Source organism: Nipponia nippon, unplaced genomic scaffold, assembly GCF_047370975.1.
Source record: "Nipponia nippon isolate SJK-2023a ecotype South Korea unplaced genomic scaffold, ASM4737097v1 scaffold_12, whole genome shotgun sequence".
NCBI classification, from domain to species: Eukaryota; Metazoa; Chordata; class Aves; order Pelecaniformes; family Threskiornithidae; genus Nipponia; species Nipponia nippon.
In genome coordinates this window covers 4,505,620-4,519,656 of record NW_028262313.1, presented here as the reverse complement: position 1 = coordinate 4,519,656, position 14,037 = coordinate 4,505,620, and the positions used below count along the sequence as shown (strand labels likewise).

The following is a 14,037-nucleotide window of genomic DNA, read 5'->3' as shown; positions in this document are numbered from 1 at the left end:
GGTAATCAGGACCTATAGACCTCATTTTAGTCTGTTACTGAAGTCGTTACAGAAATATCACAGTTTTCCGTGACACAGTACAAGGTTAGTTTGAAAAGTGGCCTAGCAATATGCAGTCTGGCTTCATTTTTGCATAGATACCAAGGCAAGTGTACATAATTTTCATGTGAGGATTCTATGAGAAAAATGTGAACTTTTTTCATCTTGTTGGAGACTGAATTCTACTTTCAATCTGTGGTCATTATTTGTCCAGTATCAAAATCATTCACAATAAAAATTTATGCATTTTGTCAGTGATTCCAAAATTATCTAGTGCTTTGCTATCAATTTTAATTGATTTTAATTGATCAGGTGATGAAAACAAAAGAAAATCTGGCCTAACCCAGACGTCTGAATGCATTTCTGAAAGCTTAATACATTTTTACTTATCATTAGTTATGAAATTTTGAGTAAATATGACTGAAGTTATAAAGCAGTGACTTCTAAGAATTACCTCCTATCTCCATACAGATATGGAGATACGTCATCCTATTTGCCATTTAATCGTGGTTACAATTTTAATTCATTGCTCTTAGTAGCGTCTGTTTGGGAAGATTTCCAGCAACTAATAATTTTAAAGGTTAGCATTATTGATAATAGAATCAAAAATACCCCCTATATCTAAGTAAGTTCATCTCACAGGTGTAACAGCTGATCTCAGCTATTTCAGCAAAGCTACACTTTTTGCCGCTGATTTGTTCTGTAAGATCTAAACTAACTCAAAATTTCCCTTCCATATGGTAAGTGGGTGTAGTGGAGCTGCATATTCTAGGAACCATCTTCAGAAGTAAAGGTATTTTGATGAGTCATCTTGATGTCAACCGCTTGAACTCTGCATGGGAGTTCAGTGTCATTGCTGCCGAGTCATTCTGGCGTTTCCATCTTACATGTTCCTTCGGGAATATAAAGGGCTGGGGAGCATGGGTGAGTTGGCCTGAGGTATTGGAGATAAAGGCTGAGAAACTGCTAGGAATATCTGGGCTTTTGAAGAGAAATTATGAGTCGCACTTGGTTGTCACTTGAACTAAATCCAAATGCATAGTTACAAAGTGGAAATTCTGTCTGCTCATACTACTCTTACGAATTAAACCCCCAAATTAAAGGCTTGCTCAAGGGAAAGCAACTGAAGGAGGAGTCTTGCAGAGTATCTTTGATATGTTTCAGATGGACTCCTTTGTTTCCTCTGCAAATGATACTTTCTAAGTAAAGAAAATGTATTTTCGGGGAGTCAGATTTAGGTTAGCGTTCTGGAAGTCTAATTTTGCTTAATCAGCAAAAATGCCAGCAAAATGCTACGAAGATTCCTAGTAACTGGGTTGAGTAAAGAAGTGAGAAAAGGTAAGCAGAGAGTCTCATTATTCCACTAACATCATTTGGAATGGTAGTTGGAGTTGTACATTTAAATAAACTCTTTCATATAAAAATTACTTAACTCCCTCCAAGTATGATAATTCTAGAATCATGGATTAGTAAAATCTGAAATTTTAAGGAAATCTCTTAGTGGAAGAAGAATTGTTCACTAGCAAGGCTCTTTACCTCCACGATTCTTCTCTTTTGAAGAACTAATAAATTTGTGAGGAATAACTTCTCCTTAAAGAACTATGTTGAGTCTACCCTAATGTGTTGTGTTTACCCAAGAACCCACCAATTCTGTTCTTTAGTGTAATTTCTACCGATTTGCGTAGGACAGATTACAGATTTATAGGTCCATCTTGGAACTTTTTTAGAAAGTTGGCCTCAAATTTGCCACCTTCCGTTCCTTGAGGACAGATCCTATTGTAAACTAGAGATTACATACCATGGTTAGTATGTCCTTTAGGAGCACACAACCTGGCATACAACTTGTGACTCTGTTTTATGGATTTGTTCTAACACCTTTTGTACCGACATTCCACTTCATGACAGGTCCTCCATTTCATTCCTTTTTAAGAAAGGCTCTAATGTAAGATACTTTATAAACTCCTTCACGGTGATCAAAGACATGAAGAGTTTGTTTAGCTTTCTACTACGGCCTTGTCTTCTTTTGGTGCACACGGATCACTTGTTGGCCTTACAGATTTTCTGGCAAGATTTCTTGCTTTTGATATGTTTGAAAAAGAATTTCATTCATAGTGTTTCTGCCTCAGTAAAATGTTTCTCAGAACTGTTTTTGATTTGCCTTACTTCCTTTTTAAATCTTACTAGCCAAGCTTTATGGTTTTTTTCCCCTCCATTTGGAAACAACTTCATTGTTGGAGGATATCTCTATACTTCTAATTCTCTATATCGGCCTGTTATTAAGCATTCTGGACTTTTTTGGTCTTTTGTAAAGCGTGACTGCTAAGTGGTACGCATTTTCTCTGAGGATCGCATATTTCTAATGTCTTTAAGCAGTTTCCACATCACCTGTAAGTATTTTACGTTTCTTGCTGGTCTTATTTTTTTTAATTAAATACTGGCGTGGTGGTTTTCTTTTTTTTTTTTTTTTTAATCTCTGTTTTTCCAAGAAGTTTAGACCTGAATCCATTTTGGCCACTGTTGTGAGCCACTGAGTGCCTCTTTCACGGTAATATTTTGAACTAGGTCTTGCATACTGCTTGGTGTTAAGGAAGAATTTTTCTTCTTGTTGTTTTCCCCAATTAGCTGATCCCAACAAGAAGTTATTACTCTAAAATGATATCCAAAATTTTGTGTCATCTTCAGAAGTAGCTGAGAATGAATTTCACACCCATGTTTTCAATTCACCTCCCATTTAACACACGTTACTTCACTGAATAATGACTGGTGCGAAGGCAGGCAGGCAATAGGCATAGAGAATCTTCAAATCATCTACCTTCCTCATTTCCACTGGAGCGTCCGCGCTGAATCCTGCTGGAGGAGCGTCCTTCTGATTAACTGTTGCCAAAGACACTATAATGATCCCACTGTGTCAAGAGAAAAGTCCTGACCTGACGGAAAGAAGGCTTGTGAACTAATTAGCTACTTTCTACTCTTTCTGAATTGATTCTCTCTACATTACTTCTTTTGTTGGAGCAGCCATTGATACATGAGAGTTCAAAAACATTTTTCTTCAGATCCCTATTTTAATGTGTTTGGAAGATATAAAGAACTTTGCACAATCTGCCAGCAACAAGGCTTGTGCTAAGCCTGTTACTCTTCCAAGTTTCACAGCTGCATGTGAGTAAATGAAGAGGTAATGCTTTTACAGATACTTATTTCTGTTGTTTTGTCCAGGTTGTTCACAGTCTCTGTGATAACACAAATACAATTCCTTCGGTCCGCTAGGATTTACTGTGGTCATTTCCTACAAATCTCATTTATAGACAAGGAACATGGCACTACCTTTTTAGAATCATTGTCATCAATATGATGAAAATAAACATGAAGTAGATAATGGACATATCAGATAGGAGTGATTCTTCTTTAATCTTACACTGATATATCTCAGAATGGAGTAAAGATGTTTATATGATGAAAGTAAAAGATTAGAATTGCAGTTTTCAGTTCTGCAATTGTCTCCCTTTGTGACCTTGAACAAATCATATATAATTTCACTGCCTTGCTTTTTTAGTTAGAAATTGATGATCGCTCTTCTTTATATGAGAGAGGTTTTGTGAAGTACTTTAATAATTTGAGGCAAATAGATAATATGGTGAGGTAGTGACACTTGAGATTTCAAAGGGGAGGATGTCTGAACTTTTGTATGAAGCGATCTTCATTGACAGTGGTTAATTCAGCGGGACATGCTGTTTCATAGTGATACAACTCCTACACAGCAATGACAAATTGGTGTACAGCTGACACCGCTGGACATGATCCAATATACTAAAGGGCACAGCCTCAGGTGCCCGGACCCAAACTCGCTGCTCTCCCAGCAGCCCTGTCACAGGTGCACCTTTCCATTCCCAGAGTGTTTATGACCTTCAGTGTATGATTTCTTCCCAGTCAGCTCCACATCATCTTTAGTGATTAATTGCAGACCTCTTGTGTCTCCTCAGGTCTTTTCCTATTATTCACCGCATGATGAAGATTTAACTAGCCAGCCTTACGACTCAGCTCGTTCCAGGAAAACAGCGCAAGTTTCCTTCATGCACTTGCCCGGCTCCCTCCCCGCGGTGGGAGCGCGGGCCTGGGTGCGTCCTGCCCTGCCAGCACTGCAGCTGCAGACCTCGGGAAGTCTCTGCCCTGAGTGACGGCAACCAGGAGGAGAAAAGGTGCATGTAGGAAAGGTACAGAGATCTAAAATGTATGTAAAATCAGGGGCACAGTGCTTATGCACTGACCCATTCTTATATCCACGGTCTTCCAGACGCAGTGTACGGTACCTACAACCATGTTCTCTGTGACAGCAAGTTGCACTTGTGCTATCAAGGGAGTAACTAATGTGTGTGATTTTCCACTCCGGTTATTGGCCAAGGTACGTAAGGCATCTTTATCCTTGCTTGCATTCACAAATTAACATATAGATCTCTTAAATACCATTAACCACTTGTGGCAAAGCACGTAAGACTTCTTGAACATTTTCACAACTCTGGAAGATGTTGAAGTACCCAAACTCATGTTTGGTTTTTTTTTTTCATAAAAATGGTGGTTAATTATTTCATATAGCTGGAAGGCACGGCAGAGAGGCCGTCTGATGCCCACGTACTTCTCCCTGGACAAGGTCAATGCTGCTTCACAACACTGATATTACTGTTACAAAAAGTAGGAAGAAGATCGCCACATTAATTATAACCGAATGCCACAGCAGAGCCATTTAAGCCCTGTTGTGCTGTGGGCTGTTCTGTGCTTGAGCTCCTGTCAGACCGTGGCAGCCACCACCCAACCGCTGTTTCAGCAGCAGCGCCGTTCTCCTGTCCTTCTCGGCAGACTGCTTCCAGACAGACGGACGCGAACAGGGCCACCTCCGCCCGACTGACCTCAGGCTGCGCCAGGGGCGGTTGAGGTTGGATATTAGGAAAGATTTCTTCACTGAAAGGGCTGTCAGGCCCTGGCACAGGCTGCCCAGGGCTGAGTCCCCATCCCTGGAGGGATTTAAAAGGCGGGGAAATGTGGTGCTTAGGGACATGGTTTGGTGGTGGCCTTGGCAAGTTAACGGTTGGACTTGATGATCTTACAGGTCTTTTCCCACCTAAACGACTCGATGATTCCGTGACTCTATGGCTGTCCCACGGACGGGTGGGCGCTGACCGGCCGATTGCCCACCTCCGCTCCACAAACAGCATAAAACCACAGCTTTGGTTTATCTTTCCGTGCCCAAGCGCTGCTCGTTCTCAGCCAGTAAACTCCAGCCGCCAAAACGCTTTTGCTTGCGGCCTTGAACCGACCCGAAGCGCCCCCCGAGGCGGGCTCCCCCCCCCGGTACCCGCCCGCCGGGGCTCCCTGCCGCGGCGGAAGGCTTTCCGCGGGGCGACCGTGCGGCCGGAAGCGGCGGACCCGAGCGCGGCGCACATCCGGCGCCCTCCCGCCGCCCGCGCGGCTGCCGGCGCGCCTCGCCTCGCCATGGCCGCCTCTGTGGTGAGTCCGCGAAGGCGGCGGGGTGGGTCGGCGGGAGCTTCGGTGGGGGCCGCGGCTCTGAGGCTGCTGCCTGTCAGAGGAGGAGCCTGAAACGGCGGGGAGGGCCGCCGGGACGTGTGCCGGCTCCGGTGAGGGATGGGAGCAGGGAGGGAGGGAAGCGCCTCAGTGCGGGGGTGTGTGCATGGCTCTCTCCCGCTGGCCCCTCAGCCCACGGCTGCCCCGGGCAGAGCTGGTTTCTGTGTCTCTCCGGCGGTTCCTGCCCCTCGGCCGATCCACCTTCGCTTCCAGCGTCCGCAGCATCCTCGGACAGAGGCCTGAGGCCGGACAGTGGTTTGTGTGATGAACCACCGCGTTTTACAGAGACCGTCTGCAGAGGCTCACTTCTTGGAATTGTCGTCAGAGTCTCCACGGGGTTTTTTTTTAGTTGGTTGTTTTTTTTAATTATGGCTTTCCTGTTAAATACTAGGAAGAAAGATTCCTGAGTGAGGTGGTTAGACATTGGAAGAGGAGCCCGAAGAAACTGTGACATCTCCATCCTCAGAGATGTTCAAAACATGACTGGAGATAGGACCCTGAGCAGTCGGATCTAACTTTTACGTTAGATCAAGCTTTGAAGTTGGCTCTGCTTTGAGCAGGGATTTGGACCAGGTGACCTCCAGAAGTTTCTTCCAACCTAAATTGTTCTCAGAATTTAAAAACATATTCCGGGCTATGGTTATTAAAGAACTTATCTGGAATATCAAAACTAACAAAGCTTATTTTCCATTTGACTTATATTGCAGGTGCCCTAAGAGCTCATTCCAGTCTCCTGGTGTTTCTCTAATGCTTTCCCTCACACCCGTTCTGTGTGTGTGGCAGCTAAATGGCAATACGCTTGGCTGCTGATTAGAAAGCTATGTGTGCAAGTGTGTGCTGATGGAGAGGTAACAGCCATCTACTCTCAATAACACAACAGGCTGAGTTATAATCACTGTTCCCTTAGTGGGAGGCCTGATACTCTGTGTCTCCTGGTGCCAAAGAGTTTCTCTTGGCACTGCTGGAATACAGCATCTTTAACACAACTTTGTTATATTTGTTTGGAATTGGCCTGTGGGTTCAGAAATTGCTGGAGAAGACAGGAAGATGAGGAGCAGGTTTGTGTCCTTGCAGAGGGAGATGAAAAGAATAGTATGCAGTAACATGGGAGTATTGGGTTTTGTGGAGTAAGCAGGGATTATTTCGTAGGCTGATAAGTATTTTGCAGTATGGAGGTTTCTCTGAATAGCAGTGTTTCTTGTGGTAATACTGGAGGAATTCATGGTAGTTCTGGCGTATATTCATTCAAGACTGCCGAGAAAATGTAGGTAGTTAAGTTGTGAAGTACTGATTGAGTTGCAAATATTGATAATATAGCGCTGAAATAGGGTAATGATAAATGATAATATTTTAAACAAAATATTATAACTGAACCAAATGCAGTTTTATAGATGTATGGACAGGAAATTCAGAACCACTGCCTTCCAGGATGTCACAGGTCAGGGTCTGTAAGAGATCAAGGGCCAAACAGCTAAACAAACTAACAAATAACCAAATGAGCTCACATAGCAGTGATGTGACAACAAAGGCTGTTACCTTTGGATGAATAAAAGTAGAGAGAAGTAAGGAAAATAATGAGATATGAGGAGAAGTGTTTGGTTTTTACCTGTGGATATAGCACCGGAGTGATTGATACTGGAATACATCCAGCGTGTGTGTGTGTTCTCTCTCTCCCTCTCATTTTTATATCTATATATCCAATTATATGTTATTACATTTTTTATATATGTGTCTATAAAGGTGTTTTAAAACATGAGACTATGGCGGCAGTGTGATGGGGTCTTGCTAATTTTCAGAAATACGTTCAATAAGTCTTGTTCCTTAACTTTATTTCAGAACAGCCATCACAGCAACAAATATTTTCACTGAATACTTGCATGTTCCCACCACTTGCAGCCAGCTGTAGCCCATTTTTCGATGTAAATATTTACAATGTCAATACAATAAATATATCCGCATTCAAAACGAATCCTAAAACTGTCACCTTGCTAAAAGCTGGTACCTCCTGCAAGTAGGAAAGGAGTTTGGAATCTATTTCAACATCATTTGACATCATCTTTCAGTGAGGATGGAAAAGACCAACCAAAGTGACTTGCTGGAGAAATTGTGTAGATGACTAGGTTGCATAAAATTGCCTAACTTAAGTAATTTGGTATGATTTCTTCTCTCCAGGATTTCAAAACTTATGTGGATCAAGCTTGTAGAGCTGCAGATGAATTTGTCAACATTTATTATGAGACAATGGATAAAAGAAGAAGGGTATGTAGATATTTTGATATCGTTAGAACCATCTTGTGCATTTTTTGCTTGCTTTTCTAACTGGCATTACACTTGAAAGCACCTGAAAGTTGGTTACCGTGTATTGTATTGGCCAGGTTGAGACTCTGATGCTCTTAGACTGCCCTGGAGAGGATTCTTTATGTTACTGTGCAGCATTGTTGTGCAAGGGGCCCTTTTAGAAAGTGCTTTAGACTTCTTCATGATCATAGTTCAGTTCGTGTCCAACTATGTTTTACAGGTACAGGATTTGGTCAGTACAGGCAGATAAAACTTGCTTTATTTGTCTCTGAGGTTAGGATTTAGCTTATTTTTTCCCAAACTTCTTTTATGAGCAGTTGTCACTTCTGTTTCTGGGAGTCTTCAGGAGTGCCTGAGGATAAAGTGGAAACAGCTCTATCTGGCTTTGAAAGTCTTTATGGACCACATTAATGTGGTATCATGTAACAGATATTTACATCAAAAGAGGGCTGTGGAGACAATTATTCGGAATTTTAAATGTTTTGTAACTGTAATTTAATAACTTTTAGATTATGTGAAAATACCAGCAGTTGTATGTAACTTCATAGTCACTTTGCACATAAGTAGGTTAGGCAGAGATGTCTCAACGGCTTGAAGGAGAGTTAGGCAGTTCCTCAACTGTTACAGCGTGTGAAACGTTTGGGAAATTCTGGTCTGCTGCTGCAGATAACTGTCCTCTTTAAGTTTCCACTCTTCCTGGTCTTGTTCACTTTTTTTTTCTTTATAACCTGAAGTTACAGTTTCCTGACATAATGTGTGTTGCGTGCACACCCCCTCCCCCCCCAAAAAAAATCGGCAATAAACTTATTCTGGAAAGGTAGCACTACCCTCTTGTTAGCAACTAGTGCAGTTCTATCAATAGCTTTGTTAAAGGAATCTCATCGGTATTTAAGTTTGGAGGCATATGAGTCACTATGCAACTTATAAAGCAGAATATGTTTCAGTTAGTTTTAAGTCTTGTTCAGGAGCACTAATTGTTAAAAGGAGGTAGTATTTCAGGAGGGCATTTCATTTATCAAAGTAACAGAAGAAATCAATAATTCACAACATAAATATTCAAAGAATATTGTTTTGTATGTTGTCCATTGTATGTGTTTACACATTTTTCCCTAAATATGTATTTTCATAATCACTCAGGCTTTAACAAGACTTTATTTGGACAAAGCAACGTTAGTTTGGAATGGTAATGCAGTGTCCGGGCAAGAAGAACTGAATAAGTTTTTTGAAATGTTGCCATCTAGTGAATTCCAGGTTAATGTGTTGGACTGCCAGCCCGTTCACGGTAAGGTTCTATTATGATTTACTTATTTATTTCAGTCTTTTTCTGACTGTTGAAAGTGAACTGCAATTGTAATAGTGCTTAATATTTCTTTTGGAACAAGAGAAAATACTGAGGGTTGAAATGTCAAGCTGTGCATAAATGGCTGCATCAAGAGATGCAGCAGCTCCACGCTTTGTCTCATGTCTGGGAAAATATTTTAAGGACTTTTTTTGTTAAGATCATATTCAGATGTGATGTATTTTCATGTATGGAAGAAGCCTGGCTTATCAGGTTACGGTTTCCTTCACAATGTCTAAGAGTCAAGAGACCTCTACTGTAGCCTCTGGTACTGACCCACAGTGTAATGCGGAACAAATCGCTAACCTGTATGTACTTTGATTTTTTTACATCTAGAACAGTTGTGGAGTTCTTTAGATTTCTGATTAACAACTGCTAAAGAAAGGCTTACATAATTGAGAAGTTAATAAATTACTTCTAATGGATATTTTGGGAATGTAAGTGAGGAAAAAGCCTGTGGTCAAGCACGCTTGCTTTGCTGTGTAAAAGATGTAATCTCTAATAGCGGGGGAAAAGTGTATGCAACTTGCTAAATATAAATATATATATGTATATCTCAAATAATGAGAGCTTATTCTAAGCAAAAACTCGGGTGTTTGTCATAGCGCTCTAAAGTGAACAAGATGAGATGAAAAATAGAAAAGCCGTTAAAAAGCAGCGTTGGCGAGCGAATACACCATTGTCTGTACAGAAACGATGCAACAAAACTGTACTTTTCATGAACGTGTGACCAGTTGTTAGTGTATAACCAGAATTGAATGCAACTTCTGTGTACGTTTCCTACTTCTTCACCCGTTAGTCTTTGTTTGAGTCGCTTTCTTTATACTTTTTCTCCTTGCGAAGAGCAAGCTACTCAAGGCCAGACGACAGTCCTCGTGGTGACAAGTGGGACAGTAAAATTTGATGGCGACAAGCAGCGCTACTTCAACCAGAACTTCTTGCTGACAGCACAAGCCACACCTACCAACACAGTGTGGAAGATCGCCAGTGACTGTTTCCGCTTTCAGGACTGGGGCAGTTAGTGAGGACTGGCTACGGGAAGTGACCTCTCTCATTCGACAAGTTGAAGTTAGCTATATAGACAGCCGTTCTCCGCGCGTGGGAAATGCTCCCTCTTCGTCTTGCATCTGTCATTATGGAAGGTCTACAGATGTTTCGGGGTTGATCCCGGTGACCATGGGTTTAGTAGTAAACAATCTTAAAATGTGAGAGGTTGCTCATGTTAGTTGAACTTAATAAAATGCTGAAGGCAGTGAGCTGTGTTGGAATCATTCCTGAAATGCCTTACATGCAGCTATGCTGCCACTTCCAGACTTCTTGTATGTAATTCTGAATGCTGGAACTCTACTATTTGAACACAAAATCCTCTTAATGTACAATTCTGACCAAAAGTGTAATTTTTTCAACTTGATCTGTTTTTACAGTAGCATCTTCCCTCTTTTGAAGAAGATGCTTGTGGCATGTAGATAGAATTCTCCAAGCTACCTACTCTTGGTTGTAAGAGGCTAGGAAGGATTGACAGTGATTTCTGCTGTTTGTGAAAGTAGCAAATATAGCTCCTGAGTGTGTAATCTCTCAAATAATCCATTGGAAAGCTCGTGTTACCTTCTCTGATAACTAAATAATCTCATCAGGTTTCCTTTTGGCTTAAGCTTCTCAGACTTTGGTTGTAGTTAATTTACATTGATTCCTCTGTAGGGCGTGCTGAATGATTCAGAGCTCCTATGCCAACAACTCGTCACATGCATGCGAAGGACTGCAAACTGATTATTTTTCTCTTGAAGTCTTCTAGTGTAAGAAATAGGTCAGTTACATCGTTTCTGTTTGCTTTAACTGTTAATTCTGTTGCTATGAAGTTTGGACTATTTTTCCCGTATTCAGTCTGCGAGTTTTGAATCCCAACTGTCTGTGCAGGAAAGACTGTAGTAAAAAAGTGGCACTGAAAGTGTGTATTACTGTGAAGCCTTCAATTTTCCTCTTCAGTACTGTTATTCAGAACAGGTGCTTTGATTATTTTCCACTTAGAACAGCTCTGAACATAAATACCATCTTCCTCTCATGCAGATTTTTACCGTAGTTTTCACGTTCCTTTTAAATATTCCCTTTAATTATTGATTCTGGGGTTTTTTTGTGTGTCTTGCTTTAAATTTGCAGTTTAAAGCTTTCAGCTGCTTTAAAAGAGTTTTCAAGACTACAGGTTAAGACATCTTAACTTGGGAACTTAAGAGTAAATCTGAATAACAGATTTGTTTCAAACTGGTTCATTTCTATTTTAAGCTGAGTAAAAAAATATTAAAATTTAGCTATGTATGTGCGAGTACACTAGCTTGTAACTAAAAACACATGAGGGTAACTTGTAACTGTGATCTTAGTACATGTTTCAGTGACAGCAACACCCTGAATACAAAAGCGGTTACAGCTGCAGCTCACTTGTTTTTATGACTTAAATCGGGAAGACTGTGAAAATGAGCAATATCGAACTTGTGTAAAACATCTTGAAACATCTGTAGTTTGCGATATAATCCCACAAATAATGGGATGTTTAGGTGAAATGGGTTGGTTTTATTTCCTTTTAAGGCACTCTAGTCTTTACATCAGTAAGTTAGAATTAGTAACCTGTCTCTATTCAGAAGCTGTTTATGTTCTGAGCTACTGTGTCACTATTTTTCAGCCTGAAGAATATGAATTCCTGCAAAACAATGCAAGAAGTCCAGAATTTTTGAAAACTGTAAATACTGTAAAGACATTTATTTCTGTATGTAGTAAGAAAGGATCCCTCTATTTAATTACTGTTTGTTCTTACCAGAATATGCGAGGTGCATATATTTGTATAATCTCATTTCTACAAGTCCGAAAAGAAAACCCTAAGTTTGCCTGTTACTGATACAGCATTGTTGAACTGTGACACCGGTGTGGTGTGCTTTTCATTTTTTTTTAATTTGCTGTTGGTATAAGTAGTGTTACAGATCTGCTTTGCATATGCAGAACAGGTTTTGACTTTTGAAATGTAGCGATGGGTGCTACCGTAGCATTTGCTTGTTGAACTTCGAAGGCAGTCACCAGGACACGCACTTACATCTGTCTCTGATAAGCTTGTCCTGGGAATCAATACTTACTGGATATTTTTATTCAAGTTTTAATGTGTATAGTAGTTTTTAAGCTTTCTCTAGGCAGATTGGGAGATTTAGAATATATGAGGCAATGTTTCAGTCAAATGTTATTCTCGTCAACTATTTTTGTGCTATTCAAATGCAGGCTGCTTTTAAATCTGATTTCTGCAATTAATATTAAAAAAAAACCCCAAAAAACCAAAAAAACAACCAAACAAAAAAAGCCACCACTACCTGGAACATTACTTAGCAAGCTTACTAACTGGCCTAGCTGGACGAACCCAGTTTAAACTCTTACTTAGTAAGATGTGTAGTTGGAACTGGACTTGGTGTGCATACAGGGGTTTTTGGAGAGAAATTTATTAGGGCATAATTGCTTCAGCCTAGGGAGAAGTGCCAGTTACGTACTGCCTATTTCCATCATCTTCGCTGAGGATCACTTCGGGTGATTCAGTACTACCATGATTAGCTCTTTCTCTTTATAATTGAAAATGCTGGTTTACAAAATATTTTTATGGAGCATACTAAGTGATAATGTAGCTGTTAGATTAAATCGATGATTTTACAACTCAGTAATTAATGGCACAAACAAAATCTCTTCCATACTAGCTGGAGGAGTTAGGGATGCTGCAGCTCTGTGCTGCTTGTTAAAACTTCTCTGCTGAAATTAGCAGAAGAGAACATACAAATGCTTTTTATTCTGTTCAGTACGAAACGGTCCAGCTGGTTTAGCATTCCCCGTTGCTGACTCAGCTGTAATATCCGAAATTTACAATGGGCACCTATAAAGTGAACATGTGTATGCTCTAAACTGTAAACAGGAGTGAATACTACCTTTTTTTGCTGTTTGATACCAAATTACTCATGTACAACTGGTCAGTGAAAGAAGGCCAGCTGAAGAGCGAAGCACTTCCACATGCTAAATTGTGGCTACTGAAGACTTGCTAGGTCTTCTCTTTGGTGTATGTTCCCTGTACTGTCTTTATCAGTCCTTTGTTTTTATGTTGCTTTGTTCTTTTGGCATACTACAGTTTAATTGACTTAGAATACCTGTGCTGTTTCTTAGAATGGAGAGAAGTGATTTGTTCTGGTGATATGAATGATTTGTTCTCATGGGTTTGATACGCATACGCTTCCTTATCCTGATGGGAGAAAAGCACATTATAAAGAAATGCTGATTTATCAGTAAAGTAACTTTTCACGCTTGAATATATTTTGTAAGTTTTTTAAATTGTTTAAGACCTCTTGTAAGATTAATTAAAAAAACCCCAAACTTATGTGATGTTCCGCTTTTTTATTATTATTATAAGTTTTCATATTTTGTTCTTATGATATTAAAAGTGCAAGAAATAATTTTTGGCTTCCTTATCTTTACTGCTTGTGTTCTGGGTATGAGTTACGTGTTCTGGTTGTTGCAGCACGGTGCTGGGGCGCTGCAGAACAGGCTGGCTGTGAGCTCTTTGTCAGTGCTGCGGTAAAAAACTGTGTCTGGAGTAATAACCCTATAGCGAATGCCTCACCAAGAGCACTGTCAAGCAGTAAACGGTGTTGAACTGGCTAGAGGAACGATCTCAAATTGATGTTTCCCTCTAAAATGTACTGAAGTTTAGACTGCCGTCCAACAAGTAGCTGGATGGAGTCAAACAAAACTTGTACCAGATCCTTGGATTGCGAATATTT

The 14,037-nt window shown here is 40.4% G+C and overlaps 1 protein-coding gene and 1 long non-coding RNA gene across 6 annotated transcripts; both read left to right on the top strand.

Moving 5' to 3' along the window:
- The first annotated feature begins 3,057 nt into the window (after positions 1 to 3,057).
- LOC148056659 (uncharacterized) lies at positions 3,058 to 5,274 on the top strand. The gene is made up of 4 exons (XR_015702555.1): positions 3,058 to 3,195; positions 4,017 to 4,247; positions 4,328 to 4,435; positions 5,138 to 5,274. It is a non-coding gene; the product is annotated as an uncharacterized LOC148056659 (long non-coding RNA).
- A 121-nt stretch (positions 5,275 to 5,395) lies between these two features.
- On the top strand, positions 5,396 to 13,634 carry NXT2 (nuclear transport factor 2 like export factor 2). Of its 5 annotated transcripts, XM_087748497.1 has the most exons (5): positions 5,483 to 5,535; positions 6,002 to 6,183; positions 7,783 to 7,869; positions 9,046 to 9,190; positions 10,091 to 13,634. In XM_087748497.1, exons 3-5 carry the CDS (start codon positions 7,852 to 7,854, stop codon positions 10,267 to 10,269), a joined length of 342 nt encoding a protein of 113 aa, XP_087604623.1. In that variant the 5' UTR covers positions 5,483 to 5,535; positions 6,002 to 6,183; positions 7,783 to 7,851; the 3' UTR covers positions 10,270 to 13,634. The 5 variants fall into 5 exon arrangements, 4 of the variants coding, with proteins under 4 accessions (XP_087604622.1, XP_087604623.1, XP_087604624.1 ...); XM_087748496.1 differs by lacking the exon at positions 6,002 to 6,183 and having other exon boundaries at positions 5,396 to 5,535; XM_087748498.1 differs by lacking the exons at positions 5,483 to 5,535; positions 6,002 to 6,183 and adding an exon at positions 5,539 to 5,663.
- The last annotated feature ends 403 nt before the right edge of the window (positions 13,635 to 14,037 follow it).